The sequence below is a fragment of the Halichoeres trimaculatus genome, unplaced genomic scaffold, assembly GCF_033239565.1.
Source record: "Halichoeres trimaculatus isolate MK-OKI-2021-1 unplaced genomic scaffold, fHalTri1.1 fHalTri1_scaffold_19, whole genome shotgun sequence".
In the NCBI taxonomy this organism is placed as follows: Eukaryota; Metazoa; Chordata; class Actinopteri; order Labriformes; family Labridae; genus Halichoeres; species Halichoeres trimaculatus.
Genome location: NW_027437197.1, coordinates 15,794,587 through 15,811,582, shown reverse-complemented (window position 1 = coordinate 15,811,582; position 16,996 = coordinate 15,794,587). Strand labels below are relative to the sequence as shown.

At 41.6% G+C, this 16,996-nt stretch overlaps 2 protein-coding genes across 3 annotated transcripts; both read left to right on the top strand.

Moving 5' to 3' along the window:
• The first annotated feature begins 2,246 nt into the window (after window positions 1-2,246).
• Window positions 2,247-4,610, top strand: LOC141808662 (V-set and immunoglobulin domain-containing protein 2-like). The gene is made up of 7 exons (XM_074695335.1): window positions 2,247-2,286; window positions 2,540-2,703; window positions 3,033-3,246; window positions 3,333-3,497; window positions 3,576-3,692; window positions 3,801-3,924; window positions 4,016-4,610. Exons 1-7 carry the CDS (start codon window positions 2,247-2,249, stop codon window positions 4,608-4,610), a joined length of 1,419 nt encoding a protein of 472 aa, XP_074551436.1.
• Window positions 4,611-6,003: 1,393 nt separating this feature from the next.
• On the top strand, window positions 6,004-16,476 carry LOC141808804 (immunoglobulin-like domain-containing receptor 2). 2 transcript variants are annotated; one of them, XM_074695523.1, is made up of 9 exons: window positions 6,004-6,300; window positions 8,542-8,871; window positions 9,156-9,275; window positions 11,781-11,837; window positions 12,441-12,587; window positions 12,668-12,829; window positions 14,466-14,667; window positions 14,759-15,422; window positions 16,056-16,476. In XM_074695523.1, exons 1-9 carry the CDS (start codon window positions 6,261-6,263, stop codon window positions 16,089-16,091), a joined length of 1,758 nt encoding a protein of 585 aa, XP_074551624.1. In that variant the 5' UTR covers window positions 6,004-6,260; the 3' UTR covers window positions 16,092-16,476. The 2 variants fall into 2 exon arrangements, with proteins under 2 accessions (XP_074551624.1, XP_074551625.1); XM_074695524.1 differs by lacking the exon at window positions 11,781-11,837.
• Window positions 16,477-16,996: the final 520 nt, after the last annotated feature.

Genomic DNA, 16,996 nt, shown 5'->3' with positions numbered 1-16,996 from the left:
CTATCGTTGAACCCACATTTATCTAACAAACGAAGTCATTGTACCATAATGTGACTCAAACCCAAAAGACAGGAATAACAAAATAATTTTGAGTCTTAAGTACCTGGAAATGATGCCGCATTACTCAGGATGTGACACCAAATAAAGCTGCAGGGAAACCTAAACTTTCACATATTAGCCTATATGAAGACTGAAGTAATCTAAGTTTTATATGCAGATAATTTAAAACCATACAATGTCACAAAACTTGGAGCATAAAAGAAGTCAGTGTTTGAGTGGAAAAAAATATTTTCTGTGCAGGGATAGGGCAGATTAAATCTATGGTAGCCTTTTGATATAAGTCTTTTTTTATCTATAGCATTTATTTGACTGACCAAATACCCCACATACTCATTCTTTCATAAGTATAAAGAGTTTTTTTTGTTTGGTTTCGTTTTTTAATTTTAACGTTTTCTCAAACCTTTTACACTGTAAAGCACTTTGTAACTCAATCTTTGCTGGTAGCTGGCAATGCAATAAAATAAAGAGAGAGAAAGTGTTACATAAACAAGAAAATGTCTCTAACAATTCTTTTATCCCAGCAATTACCTGAAACTTTCTCACTCATGCACTCTTAAGTCCCTTGAATTAACCTGTTTCAACAGACATTGTTCGCAGATCAATGAACAAGTTGATGAACTCGACGTTTTTTGTTTTAATGAATCAACTCAATTCTCCACTAAAGCAACTTTATTCATTCATTCATTCATTCATTCATTCATTCATTCATTCATTCACTTTCCATACCGCATATCCTGTTTAGCGTCATGGGTGGCTGGAGCCTATCCCAGCTTTTTTTGGGCGAGAAAGCTACTTTATCAACAAAAATAGTTAAAACTACCTTTTTTAAAGTTACAGAAAAAAATATCACAAGTAGACATACGTGAATCTAAAGACAGGAAAAGTCAGGTTGAGTACCTTAAATAAAAAAGTTTCAAGACTGCCCCGGAAAGTCTTAGAAACAATAAAAGTATGGATATTTTTTCATGTGTTTACCGTGACATTTTCAAATGGTACTAGTTCCTGATCTTATAAACTATAATACGTATAAACTGTAGAATGTGGTGAACGTCTGATTTCTTTCTTTATCATTTTAAGGCCCCTCAAATTAAAAACATTGTAAGAAAGGAGTCTCTAACAGCAGTGTTTTGATTCTAAACATCAAATATCTTTAACAAAAACTGCTGCTAAATGATTGTGAAGTTGGAATTGACAATGAGGTAAAAAAATCAATATGAAAGTCACAGGAGAAGATCTCTGTCTGCATCACAAATAAGTTAGTCTAGCTTTTTATTCTTCTTTACTTTGGAGGATTGTAAGCACGTTGAATAAAATAGTTCTTTCTTAACTGCTGTAAAAGTTAAGCAGTTGAGTTCAAGTGCTTAGTCCATCATGTGTCTCAACATAAAACCTATCTAAGCCTAAATACTTCTCCACAGCTGGCTTGTTGGGCCACATAGGGATGCATCATTGTCCAGACTCAAGCTTGAATCTGTAACCTCATTCCACCAAAGCCTCTGAAAGAGCACTCTGTCTGCAAAGTGTCCTCTCTCTCTGCTGAATACCAAAGAGCTTAAAAAAGACAAATCAGAAATCGAAACAATACAAGGAGGAGTTGCAGCTCAAACATTTTGCATATGAGGTTCAGTTTAATGCTCTGTAAAATGAAACAGGTGCAGAGGTGAAGTTAATATTGTATGTTTGTAAATTTACACATTTTCATCAAACACAGTGTCAATGTCTGTGCAACACTGCAGCCTGCAGGTCAACCCGAGTACAACAAGAGAAATGGATGTTCAATTTAACTTTGAGGGCTGTTGATCCGTCGCCTGAGTCATGAGTCTTTGCAATGATCCATAAGTAAATGTCTTAAAGTTATTGTCTTTCAGAGATCTTTGACTGTCTAATTCTTCTCCTGTCTTCTCTCTCCTTTGGTTATTCTACTATTCCAACCTTTCCTTTCATGGACCTCCTCCTCACACCTTCAATGCACAGGTTAACTTAAAATGAAATGGGTCAACGATTGGTCCTCTGCTGACATGTGACCTCACACTGTTGACTTATTACCTGGAAGAGACGACTTCTCCATAACTGGGAGTTCACCCTGAAGGTTAAGGCGGGCTCTGGCTCTTAGACTCTGTGAAGCATCAGTTTCAGATTTTATAACCTCTGGATTTTCTAATTATTTTTTAGAAACAACAACAAAGATGACGCTCAGATGTGGAGAGTTATTTCTGGTCCTTACAGGTACAACTTACGCTTTTGTTCTTTTTTTTTTCAGTGATCGACTGCCACACCTTTGTGGTATTATCACCTGAGTTAATCATTAATCCAACTTCTTGCTTGAAGCAGGATTTCCAACAAACCTATGAATTCAGCTCACTATTTAAGTTGCACTGCTAAAAGCAGTGTCTTTTTGCAGGTTATACACCAAATATGCAACTTTGATACAGATATTTATTGATCATTTCCCATAATTTATCCCTCTTTATTATTCCAGTGCTTTCCTGCTGCAGTGCCATCCAGGTTTCTATTGAACAGGAAGAGTACGAGGTGGAAAAAGGAGGTGAAATCACTTTAACATGTTTATTCACACCAGCACGACCATTCAATGCACTCGTCCTCTCATGGGATGCTTCCCCGGATCAAGCTGGTGAGCCAACGGTGAGAAAGTAAACTAAATATGTTTCAGTGGTTTTTTTAGGTGCAAAATAGTGAGGTCTACTTTATGAAAGTTTTCTCACTTGTGCTTTTACTGAATGTGATACCAAAGCTTTCACCTTCTTCTTGTTGACCTTTGTCCAGTTGATTTTGAATGACCACGTAACCAACCGTTGTTCACAAAGAAAATGAAACCAAGGCTTTTGTGATCTGAAATAAAGTTTTAAGGGTGCAACAGATAATCTTCTAATCCATATACTAAATGAATCATGCTTCATCATGATATCATACCGGTCGCTTATTTTGTACAACTATTTGTCTATATCCTCCAGAAAACTGTGGCAACCTTCTTTACAAACAACCCAATTGACATTTCCCCGGCGTACGAAGGCCGAGCCTTTATGACAGTTGACGTAGACAGGACAGTGAGCACTCTACGTTTAACAGAGGTGACCATGCAGGACAGCCGACAGTTCCAATGCACTGTCAAGATCCCAAATGATGACGAGGGAACACCTGCTGCCACGACTTCCCTTTTGGTGCTTGGTGAGACTTAAATCAACAGTGTGTGTGAAATCATTTCCACATAAAGTTCTGCTGTAACCAAAAACATTTTTAATGATTTGTTCCAGTTCCCCCTTCAAAGCCAGTCTGTAGGATCCAGGGTACAGCAGAGTACGGGCACAACATTAGCCTCACCTGCATGTCAGAGGAGGGATCACCACAACCGTCCTATAAATGGTCGAGCTACAGTGTTGAAAACAACCCCAGAAACTTTCCTCCAAAGACAACTGAGAGTATGCATTTCAATTATCAGGCTGTGACTCTAATACCTCTATACCTGTGTTAACTCTTACTCTGTTATTATGTCACAGAGGATGGAGTGGTATCTCTCTTTAACGTCTCAAAAGAAATGTCCGGCTTCTACATTTGCTCATCCACAAATCGAATTGGCTCAGCCAGCTGCAACCTTACCTTGAGTGTACAGCCAGGTGAGTGTTTTTGATAGTGTGAAGGAGTGATCAATAGCCAACAAGTGAGTGGTTGATTTGAGGTGTTTCATTTCATCAGCTGACTAAAACAAACAATTTTTCTTTTAGGGAGCATGAACCTTGGATCCACTGCAATCATAATTGGAGCAGCCGTGGCAGGCGTTGTGGTTCTGGGAATTGTTGTCTACTGTTGCTGCTGCAGAAAAGGCAAAAATGAGGAGCCAGCTGAAGGGTATGAAAGATACACCCAGAAGGCTTCTGCCAGTGCAATCACCACCAAGAATGATTTTAATGGTTTTGAATCTTCCTTTTGTTTGTCAAAGTTCCCCTCAAGAAATGACGCCTTTGGACAAAGATGCTCCAGAAGACGACAAATCCAATACCAAACAGAACAAGGATGAAGACAAAGATGTTGTACCGAGAAGTAACTACAGCGCAGAAGCAGCTGAGCCGAAGCCTGAGGATGATCGTTACAATAGTTATGGCGGTAAAGGAAGGCATGATGGCAAGGGCAGTGATGTTGACTCTCAGCGTCAGTATCGAGGTAGCCGAGATCAGCTTAACGATCAGCGGGATACTTACAGAGGAAGTCGAGAGCGGCTTGATGATCGACAAGACCATTACAGAGGAAGTCGGGATCGGCTTGATGATCGACAAGACCATTACAGAGGAAGTCGGGATCGGCTCGATGATCAACGCGATACTTACAGAGGAAGTCGGGATCGGCTCGATGATCAACGCGATACTTACAGAGGAAGTCGGGATCGGCTCGATGATCAACGCGATACTTACAGAGGAAGTCGGGATCGGCTTGATGATCGTCGTGATCACTATCGAGGCAGTCATGACCACCTTTATGACCAACGTGACCATTATGGTGGCAGTCGTGGTCACATTGATTACATTGATGATAGCTAAAGAAATGATTTTGAATAATTTGTGTTACTGAAAGTTGAACACTGTCAAAATTGAATTTTTTTCAAACATTTTTTTACCCTTGCAATTTTGGTAACACACTGCCTTTTTTTTTACACGTGCATGAGTACTGTGTGCATACTTGTTTGTGTACAAGTACAACAAACCTTCTTGAATTTATAATAAATAAATTCTCTAAACCTATTAGTTGTGATTCTGTCTGAGTTAACAATTCTCTAAAATGTAGGAGTTTAACCTTTTGCATATGGAGCAAGGTAAAGAAAACTGGTCTGAAAGTCTGCCAATTTAATTACTGAGTGAAAAATCTATTAAGTATTTGTTATTTATGCAACTTTCTGCTTGTACTAATTACATTTTCATTTATATGTCTTGTTTTCTTGAGCTAACAGAAAAGTTAGTGAAGATCTCAGGAAAACATGAAAAAATATACTAAATCATAACCTTTATGGGCCTGCATACAGAATAAAAGTTATAAGAAGTTCCATCCCTGCACAAATCAGCAACACTTGACTCAGTTTACACAGTGAACCCTGCTATTCCTGGGTTTTCTACGGAAGTCCTAATAGGTCACAATTAAACCCTTTATTATTATTATTATTATTATTATTATTATTATTATTATTATTATTATTATTTTGAATTTCTTGACAGCAAGTTAAATGTACTTGTTTTCTCAAGTTCTTTTTCCCAATATGTCAAGAAAACAGTTGTTTTACCCGAAACAATATCATTTTCTGACAGTCTAGAGATAAAATCAGTTGGCTGATAGCTATCATTTGCCAGAAGATGGCGTGCAAAGCTGCCTTCCTGTATCTGCCAACATGAGTGAGGTTGGTGAAGCTTAGTTTTGTTTCTTTGTCTTTTTTTTAAGAAGTTGCACCACAGAAAATCTCGGGTACACCTCTGAAAAATGTGTTTGTTTTTCCCATAATAACGAGTTAAATATCACTGGGCAACAATATTTGATATCTCGAGGAACTGGAGAGAATACCCTGTATTTTGTCATGACTTACAGGGCCTCTACTGTTTTCTTAAAGCATAAATGAAAAGAAATTTATTGCATTTCATAAAAAGTACAAATAGATTAATGACTTTAAATTGAGACCCTGTGGCTTTGAATTTATGTTTGTTCATGTAATTTCAGATTAAGAACGTCATGAGGTGTGCCTGAGGACTTGTACTTGCAACTGTGTTAACAGCTGTTATACTGTAGTAGCTTTGTAAGTACAAAACACTTTGCCCGTGGACAGTAAAATTCCTGAAAAACCCAGATCCCACCCTGACCTGGTTTCATCAGGAGCTGCCCCCCTCCTCCCTCCACCTCCACCGGGCAGACCTCTCTCTCTGCCCGGCACACTCTGCTGCTGCACCCGCAGCAGGTCACACACAACCAGGGCCCGGGAGATAGAATTAAAGAAAATCTGCAGCAAACTTGTGTTTTTTTTCCCTCAGGGAAGCAATTATTAGAGCAGTAATTATGTTGGCGCAGTGCTCTGCTGGGGCCGGGCTCACCTCTATGTGAAGTGGTACAGTCCCGTTACTCGCAGCAGTCTGGAGCTCTGTTAGCAGTTAGCGGACGACGGAAGGCAACATGCGGATAAAGTGCACTTAACTGTGAAAACGGACTGTAGGATGAACTTTTACCTGCTGTTTATTTTCCTGGGAGCAGCTGGTGAGTCTTATTCTCTTCCTGTGAATGTGTCTGTTTGGCGTAAAGCGTCTATTTACGACGAGGGCGCAACAGGTTGATCCATGTAAACTTGTGATTATAGGAGGCTCAGACATTACCTCTGCCTCAGCCGAGCGAAAAGAGGGTTATTTTACATTTTTTCAAACACTTAACCAATAATGTGCTCTAAAGTGTGGGGTGTTCAGTATTTTGTTAATTCTTTGAAAAACAAACGCTGTAACTCTTTAAATACGCAAAAATAAGCTTTTTCAGAGACCGTTCTGTCTTTCTCTCTTTCTTCTGTACTATACCAAAGTATGATGTGTGTTTTTAAAAACGGTAACTGCTCTTCAGGTGTAGCTACAGTACAAAACATAGCTGAAAAAATAAATGTAAGAGATTTTTGTTCGAAATTAATTACAGATCTGGACTTTTATATGGCCTAAGATCATCAAATTCAAAGTTGTGAGGCTTATTTTGTCATCTTTAAGCTTGATATCGTCACTTTGTTCTAGGTAAGGGAAGATAAGACTTATTCACATGATGCAAACGGGTATAAAACAGAAACTTTACTTATGACAGTACAGTCTCAATAAAACTACTTGGTTTGGAGTATAACAAGAACATTCATCCAAACTGGATTCAAATGACAGTTACAGGGTTAAACTACAGCCATGCTACTGAAGAGTTGGGACTACACTGCACATCAGGCCTCCAGGCCATTTGGAAAACACCTGTGGCCTGAAAAGTCAAGTCTCCTATCTCAAACTTCCTGTGTGTTTGGTAAAGTTGTATTAAAGCTGTTATCAGGCTGTATTCAGCCCTATCAGAGTTATATTTTGCTGGCCTGCCGAGTCAAACTTAAGGACTTTAGGACACAGTAAAAGCAGGAAATGTGACAGCTCTGGAGAGGAAAGAAGCCGGACTGCGTTCAGGAAACATGCAGCGTCCTGCTGCAGAACTTTGACCTGGAAAACAGCCTCGACCACACGTTATTTTAATACAAGACTGAGTAATCTGACAGGGAGGTGTGTGTGCAGGTGGAGGAGGAGACCGTGTCCTCTGTGCAACCTGTTCATTTCAATACAGTGAGTCACACCTGATGCAGACCCTGTGTGAACAATAGTAACATGTTTGTTTGTCCTCACCTCAAACTGAGGGTATCCACGGCTAACGGTTTGGTTTGAATCAATTGGTCTGTTTCCAACCAGCTGGATGAAAGCGGATGCTCTCATTGGTTGGGGGGTTTGTGACCTCCTCCCCCTCTCTGCTCCTCAAGTTGGACAGAGGAGGGGGGCTTTAGCTCGGCCCCACAATGGACTGGTCCATGAAAAAGGAAACAAAAGGATAACCAGGGCTCCGTCGTGGGAGAAATTCAGGGGCTCTATCGCTCCTCCTCTTTTGTTTGTGCTGTATCAGTCATTGAATCTAAACACCACGATGATGACTGCACCAAAAATAGAGAAACTATTGATCTGAATGCGCCTCTTGAGATTCAACCTCCGAGGTTGTTGTATTTAAATAGGAATTTTAAAATTTTAACTGTAAAAGGATGAAATAAAAAATATTTATTGCATTCCACATTTTCAAATGATATATAAACAAAATGCTTAATCAATTATGAAAAAATGCCCAATTTTGAATGATCCAAAGCTGTCTCAAAGTCCTGGTCCTTAAGGTGGTCTGGAAAATAGCCGCATGATGCTCGTAGAAGGAAATATCTAAGATAAAAACTTTAAACGTTCTTCGGGAAAATCATGCTCCAGGCTTTTGTGTTGATTTCCTGTCTGCTGGGAAATGTTTAGCGGGAGTTCCTGCCCCACCTCGACTTAATATGACTCGCAGAAAGCACCCTGTGCTCTCCATCCCCTCCCTGTGTGATGACAACCCCCTGCCTCTCCACAGGCCTCCCCCGCACACACACACACACACGCACACACACACAAACACTTACACAGACTGGAATTTGACCTCCCTGACCCTGGCATGGAGCCGCGGAGGAGCCCCCACACAACATATCTCTGTCTTTTTTCCAGTATGATGCTGAGGATCTCCCAGGTTTTGTCTTTAGACAAAGAGGAGGCTCAGCTGTTTCTGCATCCTCTTCCTGTTTTTTTCTGACTCCATCCAGAAACTATTATCTTTGGTTTAGTCAGCTAAAAGTAACGAAGCTCTACAAAAGTCTGTCCAACATGTTCAGGGACATATCTCACCCCTGTTTCTTGTCTCTGTTGTGTTTTTCAGTGTGTGTGTGTGATGGCGTACAAGTCACAGTGCGGGATAAGCAGCGCCTCGCGATGCTCTTCCAGTCTGTTGTCCTCCCCTGTCAGTACCACACGCCCTCTTCTCAGGCCCCTGTGGTTCAGTGGTGGTACAAGTCCTACTGTCGAGACCGCACCAAAGAGTCCTTCACCCTGCCAGGGAGTCTGGCCGTCCAGGCTTCGGAGTTGGGCGCCAAATCCCACCTTGAGTGCTCGGATAGCGGGCGCACGGTGCGGGTTGTGGCTTCAGCACAGGGAAGCTCTATGACGCTGGCTGAGCACTACAAAGGCAGAGACATCAGCATCATAAACAGTAAGGTCACAAGTACACAATGCAGCTGTTTAAGTCCAGCTCCTTTGTCTTTATCTTACAATAGAGGAGAGAAACAAACACACACACACACACACACACACACACACACACACACACACACACACACACACACACACACACCTCCCGCTCCTATTCATGTCTGACTCCCTGTGAAACCTCATGTCTTATCAGGACCAAACAGCTGTCCTCTATTCAATCTACATCTTGGTAAGTGATGCATCATTTGACCTCTCACCTCTTGCCTTGTTCCTGTCTCTGTGCAGAAGCAGACCTGCGTATCGGGGAGCTGCAGTGGGGCGACAGTGGAGTGTATTTCTGCAAAGTTGTGGTTGCTGATGATCTGGTGGGGAAGAATGAAGACCAGCTGGAGTTACTGGTGCTGGGTAAGCCTCCAGTTTTTCACTAAAGAGTGAAAGGTGAAGGGTGTTTTTACACACTGTAAAAGTTTCAGTAAAAAGACTCTTTGTCTCTGACTTCCAAAGTGTTTTTACGACAGCCTCTGTGGAAACAACCTCGCTGTGTCTCACTTCATATGAACACTCATTTGTCTGGAGTGTGACTGAAGCACATTTATAAGTAATGATATGATCATCTGCACAGATTCTGGTGTTTTATTTCATGTTGTCTTTGTTTTGTGTCATGAATACATCATTTGGTCAAAGCTTTTGTCTCTAAAGCCACTCCTCGAGCTGTTAGCATGGCAACCCAGAGGAGGCCAGGGTATGTTAAAGGCTGCCGCAGCTGCAGACAAGAAGAGAGAGAAGTAAAAAAGAAAAGAAGGAGGTTAAACACGAGCAAAAACATGAGCCCTCCGTGAGCATAGATACAAAATGGTTTCTTCCCTTTAAGTTTTGAGAACAGCGATCTGCTCATTCAGCTTTCCTCTGCTGAGCTCTAATCTGATTATAGTCAGCTCACAGGACAGAGGAGGGGGGCTCCAATGTGTCAGGAAAACAAGACTGGGTTCAGTTTTACAGCAGGATGTGTGAGGATTTTAAGCTTCTTGACAAACAAGATACAACTTAGAATTTTAGACTGATATTTTCAGAATTTCTGTCCAAAAAGGAGGCAAAATATTTTGCAAAATTCTTCACTTATGAAGCTGAGTATCGACACTGTAAGAATTGAAATCTAAGCAAGTGTTAAGGTCTGATTTTTAGTAAAATTGTTGTTATTAGACTTCATTGAAGATATTTAAAGACAAAAATGATGCCTGAATTGCTTGAAAAAAGAAAAAAAAAAGCTACTTGTTTAAATGCATATTTGAAGTCATTATTCTTATCGAGCATTTGGAAGATTTTTTTGTTTTTTTTTGTATTTTAATGATTCTCAATAAGATATTTTCCCAGACTTCTCAGATGAGTGTGGTTCAAATTACTCCAGTGAGACTAATTTTTACCCAAACTAAGACATAAAGACTTGCTTACACTTCAGTTTTTGCAGTTGGGAAATATAAGTTGTAAACTTTAATGGAAGTTTTCAGGAATGTATATGAATTTCCTTTACCTAGTCATCCAATTGTAAAAATATTAATCATTTTGGTTTGTTAGAAGCAGACATGCATGCGAACATGTCCAAAGCTTTGTTGTTATTGTTGACATCAAGAAGAAAACAAAAAAAAGAAGAAAAAACAAATATTTCCAAAATTTAGGTGAGAAAATTTCCTGGGAATATTTAAAAAAATCATTCAACTGACAGTAACAAAACCCAGAAAATTAATATTATTCCTAAATTAACAACCCAATTTTCAGGAAGCTTTCCTGAAATTTACTGAAATTTTAATGTTAGACAAACTTGCCTCCAAACACTTAAACCAGATCCCAATCTGGCTCTAAAGCCAAGCTCAGCTTTTTGCAATCTGGGCTGACAAAAAAAGCTGGTTTAAAGTTGTTCTCCTCCATAAACAGCTGGCATATAAAGCTGGATTAAGAGGAGTCAATCAATCTTGACTGTCTAGAAAGGAGGCCTCAGTCTTCTCACTAACACCTACAAAAATGTGATTTCTCTAAATTTCTCAGTGTTTCTGTTTCTCTTCTCATCACCTCCTTTATCTGGTTTAGTTTTCTCTCCTGTGTTCACTCTCTTCCCTCCTCTTTACGCTTTCTGTATTGCAAAATCTCCTCCTGCACCTCCTGCCTCCCTCCCTCCCTCCCTCTCAGGCCTGCATAGCTCCGCGGCTCTCTCAGGTTACTCAGTGTTACTGAGCTTCATGGTATGTAGATGAGTGTGTGCCAGGTCAGGGCACCAAGATTACTTTTTATCAGGTGGGGAGGCTACACTGTGTGTTTTCTCTCCCTGCTCCACAGTAACTGCCAACTCAGCAGTCTGTGGGTGTTTAGTCTATCCCTGCAGACAGATCAGTGGCTCTTTACTGTAATTATAGTCGGTACACCTCACTTTAAGCCTGATGAAAACACCACCACCTGCAGCTGTTTGCCCTTCAGTATTTTACAATAAAGGTACTCACACCCAGGATGTTCAGCCTCTCTGTTTTTGAGCACAAAGCCTCACTGTTTCACCACCGTACAGCCTCTTTATGATGAGTTCCCATGGTAAATAGTTGCCCCAGAATCGTTATGTGCCCCAGTTTCCACAGCCCCCCTCTTCCTCCTCTCACGCTGCCTGGCTGAGGACTTGTCAGTAACTTGTAACAAAACTGAAATGTGGTACACTCAGCCTCCTGCTAATCTTAGATTCAGAGTTAAGTGTATTTTGACCTCTGACCCCTCACTATGCTGACCCATACCCATGTTTACAGGTTAATATTTCACACCAGTATTCTCTCTGCTACCATTTTATTCGCTCTAATTCACCTGACCTTTAACTTCTGGGCTCTCGCTTCCTGCTTCCTCTGCCGTCCTTCACCTGTGCTCTCCCTCTCTCTGCAGGCCGGACAGGTCAGCCGGACGACCTCCTACCTGAGTTTGATGTGGAGATAATGCCAGGTACGGCCCATCACCTGCACTTAGTCCCACCGCCTGGCATCTTCTGGCTTCTTCAAGTTTAATTTTCACTAACCAATCAAAACTTTCCTCCACTAACAATCCTACTGCACCTGAAACAAAACAAAGATATTAAACTGCCTGAGAGAAAAACAACGCATTAAGTTCTTCCCCGTGCTAATGAGCTGGATTCTCCAGGGGTTATAGGGTCTGTATGCAGCCACAGTGACTGTTTAGAGTGTTTTCAGTCTTTGGCACACCCTGAGGAAGTGTGTCTTTAGGGTTTGGATGCTTTAGAGATGTGATGAAGGATAAGAGTCATTCCTGGTTCCCAAGAGTTCACATCAAGTTTCCTTTTTAGGAGCTCTATGGAAGCATCATTTAGAGAGACACAGAACAAGTAGTTTAATAAAGAAATGTAGAGTTTATAACTACTTAAGCCTCACTTTTACAGAAGTAGTGCCTGCTGGATAAGAATGAACAAAACTAAGGTTGCGTTTAAATCACTTGATATAAAACCTCAGAAAATGAGATTGAAATGTCTGAAATCAATGATCATTGCTTCAAATTGAAATGCGTGTGTGTGTGTGTGTGTTTACATTTCAGAGTGGGCGTTTGTTGGCTCCGTCGTCCTCGGCAGCGTGCTGTTCCTGCTGTTCTTGGGGATCTGCTGGTGCCAGTGTTGTCCTCACTCCTGCTGCTGCTACGTCCGCTGCTGCTGCTGTCCTGAAACCTGCTGCTGTCCCCGACACTGTGAGACACACAACACTTTGAAGAAATTAGTCTGTTATATGTAAATATCACACTTTAAAGGTTTGTTTTGTTGTCTTCAGTATACGAGGCAGGGAAGATGGCAAAGAGAGGGCCGCCTGCTCCGGTTCCTGTGTATCCCTACTACATTCCTGGTGTCCCCTCGGTGGTTCCTCTTGCTCCCCAGTCTCATGTGGAGCCCAAAGTTGCTTCAATCCCTTCAGTGGAGAATAATCTGGCTGGAGGTGAGATTTTACAAACAGTTGAGATTTTAAACAGCTTATTTTATTCTCTGTCGAAGCCCGAGAAAGGAGTCAGAAAGAAACATGGGACAGATATTTTCATTTATTTCTCCTGTGTCTAAGAAAACAGGCTGGGAATGTTACCGTCGTTTTTTCAATCTGCAAAATATGTAATGAAAAAGTAAAGACAAAAAATCAGCATGTACACAAAGGGTCAGCGTTGTAGTGCTCATTTCAGCCACAAGGTGCTGAAGAACACCGACTCCTTATGCACTGAGGAGGATTAAAAGCAGGAATGAAAAAAATGCCTTTGCACATTTTTAGCGCTTGTGTTGCAACATTTTTGGTTCTTTTCAAGCAGACTAGTGTGAAAACCCCTTTTATTTATACTACTACCTGATTTTGCTTTTAATCCTATTTAAAGAAGGGGTAGACAAACACTTCATCCTGTATAACCACTGAAAAACTGTGAAAAGTTTTCCAAACTATTTTGAGCCTCTTTTACCAAGTTATTACAACAGAACTACTTTAAATTACCAAGGAGAAAACTTTTATCCACCTGTTTTTGGATGAAATAATTAAACTCCAGAAGTTTTTACTCATGTTCCTGTCAGAGCATCAGTTCGCCATCACAGAAACTCTCTTAACTAACACATGTTACATTTTTCATCCCTCATGCTCACATCAAACATGCATGTTTATTATCTGATACTAAGCCTAACACTGCTGGGGTCTGGTTGTTAGTTTTCTGCTTTGTGAAATACCACGTGTGTGTTTGTCCGGGCATGCAGGCATGTGTTCAAAGGGGCTAATCAGGACTATTCCTATCCAAAAATCCTGACATATGATTGGCTATTTAGAGGCAGGACTACTGTCAGGATGTGCATCGTCTCTGGTCTTGCTGCACATCTTGCTGTTTTAATTGTTTGTATTTCTTTTACTAATTGTCTCGTTAGCTTTTGTACATCACAGAGATGCATCAGTATCTATTACTATCAGTTGCAAAAAAAAATGTTAAAAGAAAAAAATTGCTTACAGTGGCTTTAAAGTAACTTAGTGCAGACAGAAAGAGTAAATAAAGCCTGATTGTTTTGCGTTTCCACACCTCTGTAAAGCCATCACTCTAGTTAGACCGGTCAAAACGTCTGGACACACTTCCTGCTTGCACGGCCATGTCCTTGTGTGTCTATGTGCTGCATTTGTGCTTCTGTGTGTGTATGTGTCCACATCCACAGTGCGCAGTGGGTATCGTCTGAAAGCCAGTCCCAACCACGACTCAATGAAAGTTGTGTACTACATAGAGAAGCAGCTGGCTCAGCTTCCTTCTGTCAAGACGGCTGCTTTCCAACGTAAGCCGGCACAGTGTAGGGCAGGTAGTTACTGTGATCTGTGAGGCTGGACGTCTGTTTCTTCCTGTGTGTTTTCTTGTTTTTTGTGTGCATGCACAATCTTTTCAACTTAACAAGTGTTAGTTTTCATCTAACCCTGCATCCATTTCATTACAACTAACTGTCAGCACAGAGAAAAGAGGCTGGACGAAAAGAAACAACTTTACTCAAATAATTTACCAAAACATACCACGGATTCACTCAATGATCGAAATAGAAAACATTCTTCTCTAACACGTCTGTCCAAACAGCCAGTAGCATCTCAGAGCTCAGCTCTCTCCACGACGGAGGAACAGCTGATTTCAGACACACCTATCAGACCGTCCAGATGAAGGCGCTCCCCCCCATCGCTGACCTTGACGACCTGACAGTGACGAGAGCAGCGCCACGTGCACAGAGCCGGCGTCTGAGACGGGACAGAAGGAACCAATCAGACGATGAGCTGGACAGACGGTATGATTACAGGTGGACTGCAGGAAGTCCAAATCTGTCCCCGCTGTAAATTTAATGTTTTATATTAAGAGTCTGCTCCTCCTCTCTGTAGGTGGAACACTCACTCAGAGCACCTTCAGAGAAAGACGTTGGGCAGCCGAGGACGCACTGGATCTCTAGATGAGCTGGAGGAGTTCGCCCAGGCATTTGGCTCTCGCGGTCGCAGGGCTGGACCTCCAGACCGCCACTATGAGCGGGATTACAGCCCCCCCAGGCGTTTCTACAGAGAGGAAGACGACGGATGGCACCGTCGCAGCCCTTCACCTCTGCAGAAACGAAGGGACACATGGGACAGTGATCGACCCTCACGACCGCCCAAAAGCAAAGGATATGACAACACCTTCCTCAATGGCGTGCTGGAGAGCAAGGCGAGGGGTCGGGGAGGGGACAGAGGTGGTGCTCGCCCAGACGAGGACAGTGACACTCCCTCCAAAGGCAGCTCCAGAGGGAAAGGCAGTGATAGCTACTACAGCCGCTCGCCAAGCAACCGCCCAGAGGAGGAGGATGGTCTGCCTCCATATTCAGAGTGGGAGGCTGAGCGGTACCGCAGGGGCGAGCAGACCACAGAGCGGTACCGCACGGCAGAACCTCCTCGCTCAGAGCGATACAGGACCACAGAACCCGGCATGAGGCCGTTCTGTTACACTCGCCCCGACCAGGGGATGTCCCAAACTCTGCAGGCGGGGAGAGAGGAGAGAGAAAGGAGCCGCAACCTGGTGAGTTACTTGTAGCAGGAAAAAGGACTTCCTCCCTCTGCGGCTCTTCTGGAAAGAGCTTCTTCATCCTGTGGAGAGTGTCAGGATGAGCCTCTGAATATTCTATATTTGGCTTATTGTCAGAGAATCTAAGTTAAAGTCCAAAACCGGTAAAAACTTGCGTGATGTCTGTGGAAATTACAAACAATTTTAAAAGATGTACATCCTAAAAGGGCTGAGAGATGTTTCTGGTTTTGGTCTTTCGATGAGATCTGATGACAATAAGATTAAAAATAGAATAATGCCAGTTTTCTGCTTTGATCTGAAACAGCATTTGAATATAATCTGACTCTTTCTTGTGCAATGTACATAAAAAATTGTCTCAGCACTGAATTGTTGTAATTTTGCGTTAGTTCAACCTCATCTTCAGTGAGAATCTGTGAAGTGTGTCATGAATTATCTTCTATAACTCTAACACACGCAGTATAATCTCTGCATCTGCTTCTACTGCCCTCACTGAATGTGTTAATCCTTCTTGAATCACTTTCACTAACACAGCTCAAGCTGCAGAATTTCCTGAAAGTGCCATAAACACCTAACCAAGCGTCTGCATGGCTCCGAAGTCTCTAACGTTTGGGTGTATTTCTTTGACAGAGCGCCGCACTGAGCAGAGGCGCTCTCATTGTGTGACGACGTTTCTTCGACACTGCCAGTCTGCATGTTTCAAACCGTCCTGTCGCTTCACAGGAGAGGCTAAACTCTTCTTCCATCAGCCACATGACGCCTGAAACGCCTGAGAATGCTCACATGTGTACGGCTGCAGGACGTTTTTGCTCATTTGCATGATCATATCTGAGTATTTATACGTAGTCTGCTGAGTGTGTGACTGAACTTAAACAAGTGCCATGACTTAGGGTTTGTTATTGCCAATTTCAGAGGATCTTTTGTAACATCTAAAGACACTACAGTCTTATTGTCTCACTCAGTTCACTGAGACTCAGGTTTACTTTGTATTTTTGTGCTTTTGATACCATTCTTCAAGTCCACGCTGTACTTTGACTTTGTTTTGACTGCACTGCCTAAATATTTTTTGAATAATAAAACTCTGAAGTCTTTACAGTCTTTATTTTTTCCCTGGGTTTGAAAAAGATTCAGTCACTACAGACATAGAAAAGTTGTCTGAAGGAGATCAACGTTTGTCATTTCATGAGATGAAAAAAGAAAAGGTTGTGACCTTTTTGACCTCTTTGTGGGATTTTACATTTCTTTGAGTATTTTTTGTCACCTTTGGATTTTATGTGATTTTTTTCAGCCTTTTGTGCCTCTTTGTTGTCATTTTCTGACACCCTGGAGTTATTATTATTTTATTTGTACTTGAAGGAGTCTTGTAGGAACCCAACCTCAAAATGAAAGCCTGTGGCCCAAGGTTCCCAAAGCTGGGGTTCTTTCAAAATCAAAAACCATCAGCAATTGCATATTTCATCAATTGTTGTATAAATTCACAAAAAACAGGTGTTAAATTTTATATAAACCAAGCAAATTGAAAATGTGTTATTTGTTTTCTACATGTCTTTGTTACCACAAAACCAATGAGG

Bases quoted from the DNA above. Each gene is read 5' to 3' on its own strand.
- LOC141808804 (XM_074695523.1), top strand. From the start codon at position 6,261: ATGAACTTTTACCTGCTGTTTATTTTCCTGGGAGCAGCTG. The intron at 6,301-8,541 runs GTGAGTCTTATT...TGTGTTTTTCAG, and splicing joins TATTTTCCTGGGAGCAGCTG to TGTGTGTGTGTGATGGCGTA. The intron at 15,423-16,055 runs GTGAGTTACTTG...TTTCTTTGACAG, and splicing joins GAGAAAGGAGCCGCAACCTG to AGCGCCGCACTGAGCAGAGG.
- LOC141808662 (XM_074695335.1), top strand. From the start codon at position 2,247: ATGACGCTCAGATGTGGAGAGTTATTTCTGGTCCTTACAG. The intron at 3,247-3,332 runs GTGAGACTTAAA...GATTTGTTCCAG, and splicing joins GACTTCCCTTTTGGTGCTTG to TTCCCCCTTCAAAGCCAGTC. The intron at 3,693-3,800 runs GTGAGTGTTTTT...TTTTTCTTTTAG, and splicing joins TACCTTGAGTGTACAGCCAG to GGAGCATGAACCTTGGATCC.